Source organism: Molossus molossus, unplaced genomic scaffold (assembly GCF_014108415.1).
Source record: "Molossus molossus isolate mMolMol1 unplaced genomic scaffold, mMolMol1.p scaffold_m16_p_2, whole genome shotgun sequence".
NCBI lineage: Eukaryota > Metazoa > Chordata > Mammalia > Chiroptera > Molossidae > Molossus > Molossus molossus.
In genome coordinates this window covers 109,071,715-109,078,164 of record NW_023425355.1, presented here as the reverse complement: position 1 = coordinate 109,078,164, position 6,450 = coordinate 109,071,715, and the positions used below count along the sequence as shown (strand labels likewise).

The 6,450-nt window shown below is 43.4% G+C and overlaps 1 protein-coding gene across 16 annotated transcripts in view; it reads left to right on the top strand.

Moving 5' to 3' along the window:
- Nucleotides 1-1,065: 1,065 nt before the first annotated feature.
- KDM6A (lysine demethylase 6A) overlaps nt 1,066-6,450 on the top strand; it is a 270,740-nt gene continuing 265,355 nt past the window's right edge. For 5 of the 16 annotated variants that reach the window (XM_036270305.1, XM_036270303.1, XM_036270296.1 and 2 more), the window contains exons 1-2: nt 1,068-1,583; nt 1,797-1,860. In XM_036270305.1, the coding sequence (XP_036126198.1) occupies nt 1,423-1,583; nt 1,797-1,860 (225 nt within the window). In that variant the 5' untranslated portion in view covers nt 1,068-1,422. Of the gene's footprint in view, nt 1,584-1,796; nt 1,861-6,450 lie in introns of all 16 variants that reach the window. The other 11 variants (XM_036270293.1, XM_036270295.1, XM_036270292.1 and 8 more) reach the window with 7 other exon arrangements.

Sequence of the window (6,450 nt, the reverse complement as noted above, 5' to 3'; positions counted from 1 at the left end):
GTTGTCTAAGGCATGTTGAGGGGGTGGAAAGGCTTTTCTGGGTTGCAAACAGTGAGGAGAAACTTAACTATGTTTTCCCTCAGGCCTGTCCCCAAGCAGCCCCAACTCTTCCATGCAGGCCCCACTGAGATCACAGCAATAGAAACCAACATTCTGGAGATCGCACTTAACAGATTTTCGTCATTGCTTTTTCTTACAATACCGTAATGAACTACCTATAAAACGCAGGTAGCAAGAAAATTTGGTCCCAAAGTGCCGCCAACAGACCTTCGGCGGTGGGGAGCCGTGGTTAGCGAGCCAGACCCGGTGGGCGACTCTTCATTCCCTCCGGCTCTCAGGAAGCCTTTCCCCCTACACTTTCGGCGCGAGTGACAGTATTGGGGTCGGTAGTGCAGGCCTGGCCCAGGGCGGCACCCGAGTCCCGGGGCATGGGGCCGGCCGCCGCTCCCCAGCGCGCTCCTCGCGGAGGCCATTATTTCCAGCGGTGCCAAAAGCGAGTGCCTTCTTCAGAGGGCGGAGGTCAGGGGCCGTGCCCCGAGACCCTTACCCGGCCCTGGGGAACCCGGGACTCCCCGAGCGCAGGGCTGCTGGAGCCGCGGGCTGGGTCCATCTCTGAATTCCCGGGCAAAAGCGGTCCATGGCGTCCTCACTCTCAGCTCAAGCCCGCCGCGGGCGGTGCCGGACCTCGCCCTTCCCCACTACACCCCTCCCCCTCCCGGGCCCGCCACAGCTCCCGAGGTGACATGGCCCAGACCCTCTATTCTCTGCCCCAGTATATTTAACCAGCACAACCTAACCAGCTGCTCCCTCTGGTGGACAACCCTTCGCCCTGATAGACGGGCCTAGCAGCCAACCACCGGCCAGAATTGGTGTGCGTCCTGCTCCCCGTCGGTGGCGGCTTCGGTGGGCGGGGCACGGGCAGCTAGCAAGTTAAGTGGAGCTACCGCTGACGCGAGTCAACAAAGGTCACGTGAACCAAGCGGGCCGTGCCGATTGGCAGCCCTGGCCGGGCGGGGAGGGGGGGTCACGGCGGCGGCGTGGGGTTCGCTGTGTGACACAATTACAACAACTTTGTGCTGGTGCCGGGGAAGTTTGTGTCTCCAACAAATCCCTCCCGTGCCCCCCAATCCCGTGCGCTCCGGCTGTTCCCGCCGTCCCCACCCGTGGCTGCCCCACGCCCGCCCCCGCGATGTGACCCTACAGCCGAGCCGCTGCTGCTGCCGACCCGGGGGCTCCGCAGCCCCTACCGCCGCCGCCTTCACCGCCGCTGCGTTGGGATTTTTCGTCGCTGCCGCCCGCGGCGGAGGAGGAGGCGGCGATAAAGTTGGTGTGCCGGTCCCGCGCGGAGATTGGGGGCGTCGTTGCGGGCCCCGGCCCGGGGGGGGGGTGTCGGCGTTGGAGTTGTGAATTCTCAGCGTTTCCATGAAATCCTGCGGAGTGTCGCTCGCTACCGCCGCTGCTGCCGCCGCCGCTTTCGGTGATGAGGAAAAGAAAATGGCGGCGGGAAAAGCGAGCGGCGAGAGCGAGGAGGCATCCCTCAGCCTGACAGCCGAGGAGAGGGAGGCGCTCGGCGGACTGGACAGGTACGGGCCGTGGTCACCCGCCCGGTCGGCTCCGGACGAGCTGGCGCCGCTCTCCGGGGCGGCCCGAGCGCGGCTCGCTTCTGGCGGCGGCGGGGCGGGCACCTCGGCTATGCACTCTCCGTGCAGTAGCCGCTGGCGGGGCCTCGGGCTCGGGCTGGGTTGGGTTAGTGGCGTTCCCGGAGCTTTAACGAGCCGCGTGTGTGTCTCCCACAGCCGCCTCTTCGGGTTCGTGAGGTTTCATGAAGATGGCGCCAGGACGAAGGCCCTATTAGGCAAGGTAAGGCAGCCGCGGGCCGGAGCGCAGACACGGTCTCAGTGGCCGGCACCCCGCTCGCTCCGCTCGTCCAGGTCCCCGCGGCCGGGCCAGCGCTCATTGTGGCTGCGAACGAGGGTCGAGGGGCTTCCGGAAAACTATTTCCTGCCTCTGCTCTCCGGATACCTCGCTGACTCCCTTGCGAAATCGCCCTCTCCGCTTGTAGCTAGAGGAACAGATCGTAGGGCTTTGGGGCCGAGCTCAACTGGGTAGACAGAATTGTCGGTTCTCCGGCTTTTTGGAGGGTTAGACCGATGATCTCCGAGGTTCCTGTTTTGGGTCAAGGGATCGTAAATGTGTGCACATTCCCCCGAATTTCCGACTTACTTGGCTCCCTGGTTTTTATTCCTTTCCTTCAGGTAGGCTGTTCGTGATATCTACCGGTAAACAAACGTTTTGGGCTTTCTTGTGTCCCTGCTCCCAGAAGGGGGAAGTTGCACGTAGTTTAGGGCGGTGAAGAGTTTGCATTGGGCTGTTGACGTGCATCTCGTTTGGTGTGTGTTTTACCTGAAGTTAGGTGACTTGTTTACTTTTTGGGTCTTTCTGCCATAGAAATCCTGCAATTATCTGTGAATGTGTTTTCTTCTTGGAACCTCGTTTCCTGTGGGTCTGACAGGGGAGGCCGGGGTGGGGAGATTCGGGGTGTAGCTTCTGTTTATTTGTGTGGAAAGTTGTTGGCACTGTCATTTAGTTAAGTAATGGCTGCTCCTATCGGCCCAAGATGGCGGGACAGGGTGGGAGGAGAAAGTGAACGGGGGGGGGGGGGGTTTGGGGGAGGGAGGAGAGGTAAACATGGAAATAAATAGTAGCCATGAATAGGCCTCTCCTTCGGAGTGTGTAGCTCGATGGTGTTCAATACAAATTATCTAAGATGATTTGCATATAGAATTCTTGTACCTTTCTCAAGCTTGGAAGCATTCATAAGCCTGATAAATGCTTATCAACCTGTAGCACATTTAGTTACCCTTCTGTAAGCTATATTGAACAAAGGCTGTTGAGTCTCCATCTGCCTGCATCAGTTCGTGTCTCCTGACCAAAACCTAATTGAAATGGTATTTGTATTTTTTCTTCGATTGGGACCGTGAAACTTGAGAGTGTTTGTGACAGCCATTAGACATTTTTTCTTTTGGCTGAAATCAGTAGCCTTGCATTTGACACCTACCTAGCTTTATTGTTGCAATTGAGAAGAAAGTTTGAAATGATTACAGCTTAACATTTTATTCTTGAATTGATTTTTTTTTTTTTTTTTTTTTTAATTCAGTTGTCCTGAATTTTGGTCTGTAGTTTGGTTTAGGAGAGTCACTGATTCCTTTTATCTGTAATTATGCTTTTGTTTTTGTTTCAAAGTAAATAAGTATAAGGGGTTTCAATCACAAATAATGACCAGAAAGCTGAACAGAAATAACCCTTTTCAGTAAGTCCAGTCCCTTTGACCCATACAGATAACTTGAATTAAACTTTGACTGTGTAGGTATTAATTGGCTTTATTAAAATTATCGCTGGAAAATAGCTCTGAAATTGTTAAGCGTCAGTAATTTAAGCCTTTAAAAAAATTTTCAATCTGAGTATTTACTATATTTTATTTAAAAATAATTGGCTACTGTCAAAATTGTCATTCTGAAAGATTAAACAAAGTAACTTAATTTTAAGGAGCATTATTTTATTTTGGAGTGAATAATGCAGGTCAAATACAGGGTTGGTAAAATTGTTTGCAAAGATAATTGATTTGGAAAAGTTTGGCCAAATCGATTGCTTTTGGTTACAGTAATAAAGAAATAAATGAAATCTGATGTTTTATGTGGCTTATGTGTAAAATGCTAGTTGAAAATTTCATGTCACAGAATGCTTATATTTAGATGGATTCATAGTGAATGATGCATAACATTGGACTTCAGATTGTAATATTGAACCCTGAAGTTATTATGCACTATTGAGTTTAAATTTTAAAGAACTGAACATTTTCTAAAATTTTTTATGAAAGTGTGTGCTACTTTCTTGATGGAATACAGTAACATCTTAAAAATGAGAAACTTGCAAGGCTTCATTATGTTTTGGGGAAGACTTAAGGCTTCATAAAATACTGGGTAATTTGATGAACTACTAAGTATTTTGTTGAGCTAAAGAAAAAAAAATCTTTATTACTTCAGACTGAATGCTTGTGAGGTCCTACCTATTTCGGTCAAGATTCATTAGCTTTAATATTACAGTCAAACATTCTAGAGTCTGTGCTTGCAGCTTCATGCAGTTCTTGGTTGCATCTTTGTGAGGTTGAATATACCAGTGAAATGTGTAATGTAAATCTTGACATTATATAACCTCACACCATGTGTTTGAATTTGATTTTGAATAGAATGAATGAGCCGGAGTTCTTCTATAGGAAGTATTGAATTATTTAGTTTTGTCCATCTTTTGAATAGTCCTGGGAAACAGTATTTTTTTTTTTTTTTTTGGTGGAATGTTGAACTGTGCTGGTTTCAGAATTCTTATTCTCTGAAGTCTTGAAAACAAGAGTTGGCTTTTCTTTGTCGGGGTAGGTTCAGGCTATTTAGGTGAGGACAAATAATGGAATTGAGGTATTCCCATGATTCTCTTTTTAGCTCGGATTTTTGTCATTACTTCCCTCCTTTTCCCCAGAGAAATTCAGTCTGCACCTTGTATGACTTTCTTTTTCTTTCTGACAGAAACTTAACGATTAGTACTTGTTTTAAAGAATTCTTATTTCTATATATATAATTGGATCTTTCAAGTTTTTAATTCAAATTTGTAGGTTTTTTAAAAAGAGTGCTTGACTAAAACGCTTTGGAAAGTTTAAAACATTTAATAAATGTCTCTTACCCCTGAATTTACGTGTTCCTTTTCTAGATGTGAGGATATTTTATTTAAACTGCTAATTTCTCTTAGTCTCTGAATGTTCTGTAAGATTCATTTATATTAGAGTCATTGATAGAAAGAATTTTTGTATGTTTGCCATTTTATATATATTGCTTAGGGTTTTGGGTTAAAAAAATAAATGAGTAATACAGCCTATTATTTTTGTAGTAATATCTTTAAAATATTTTTTAAAAGATTGTAAACAGTGAATGGTTGCTTAATCAGAGTTCTTGAAATACAGCATGATCTGGACCACTTTGCTTTTTAAAGTAATCCTGACCATTAATCTTTGGTTATAAAATAATTCAGGATTCTAATATTTTAAAATTAAAATGAAGTTACTCAATTAAGAACTGAAACACTTGAACAAATTAACTATGATCATTTTTTTAAGTATCATTTGAAAACAGTTAATCTTGTTTTCAGTTGAATAAGGATTCGAGTTAAAGTATAATGTAGAGTGATATATAGCATAAGTATAATAAGAGTAGAACTGTGGTAATACTATGAGCATATATATGGTTATAATATGCTAAAGGCCTGGGGAATCTTTAAATACCATTAAAATTATAGCTTTATTTTTACAATTATGGCTTTATTTTATTATAATTTAAATTTTATTTTTCAGTTACATTTCACAATATAATATTGTATTAGTTTCAGGTGTACAACATACTGATTGGCCATTCAAATACCTTATGAAGTGATCACCTCAATAAGTCTGTTACTAATCGGGCACCATGCATAGTTATTAAATATTGACTCTATTCCTTGACTATTTTCATAACTGTCAATTTTTATTTCTTAATCCCTTTCACCTTTTTCACTCATCAGGGCTGGAGAATCTTATGTGTATCAGGAAACTATTGCTAAAATACATAATTGTTCATTTTGAAGTTTTTTTTTTTTCCATTCAGAAATTATGATTCTTTTATTTTAATAGGAAATATGTAAAAATCATAACAAAATACTTCATCATTCTCTTTAGGTGCTTGAAGTATATTTATATTTGCATGTAGATGATATGGGAAAATTATTAGGTCAGTTCTAGAGGTGGCTTTTTTTATATTATAATATTTGGATATTGGTGATGTTTAAAAATCTATGTTATGTGTGTTTTTTGTTTGCGGGAATATATTTATTTCCATTGCTAAAGATTACTGTTTGGGTTACAAAAGTAACCACAGAATGTCATGCTTTGTGTTTGAAAATTAGGTTTTTAATTTGATGAGTTTTAAAAAGTATTTTCTAGTTTGGAAAGTTGTCTTCTAAGCATTTATAATCATTATTGTTTACCTGGACAGAGTCTCATGCAGTTTATACACATTTGCTAAAATTTTGATATATTCCTGGTAATAAGAGATTACAGAAAATGTTTGCATGTCTGGGCACAAATTAGAACTGCAGGAATGTATATATACACACAGATACTTTTTAAGTTCTGGCTTTCGTTTTCACTGGATAGTTCTTCCGTAAAATCAATTACAAATTGAAATGATTAGGGAACATTTGACTGCCACCTCTAGATTGTTTAGGTTGTTGAAGAAAAACTGCCTGAGAGATGAGTTTTTGTGACTTAGGTGGTAAAGTGGAGTGCACTTTAAACCAAATGGAAGGTTCAGTGTTTGGCTAGCTACAGAATAAAACATCTTTTTTTTGACTTGATTATGTAACATTTAGTTT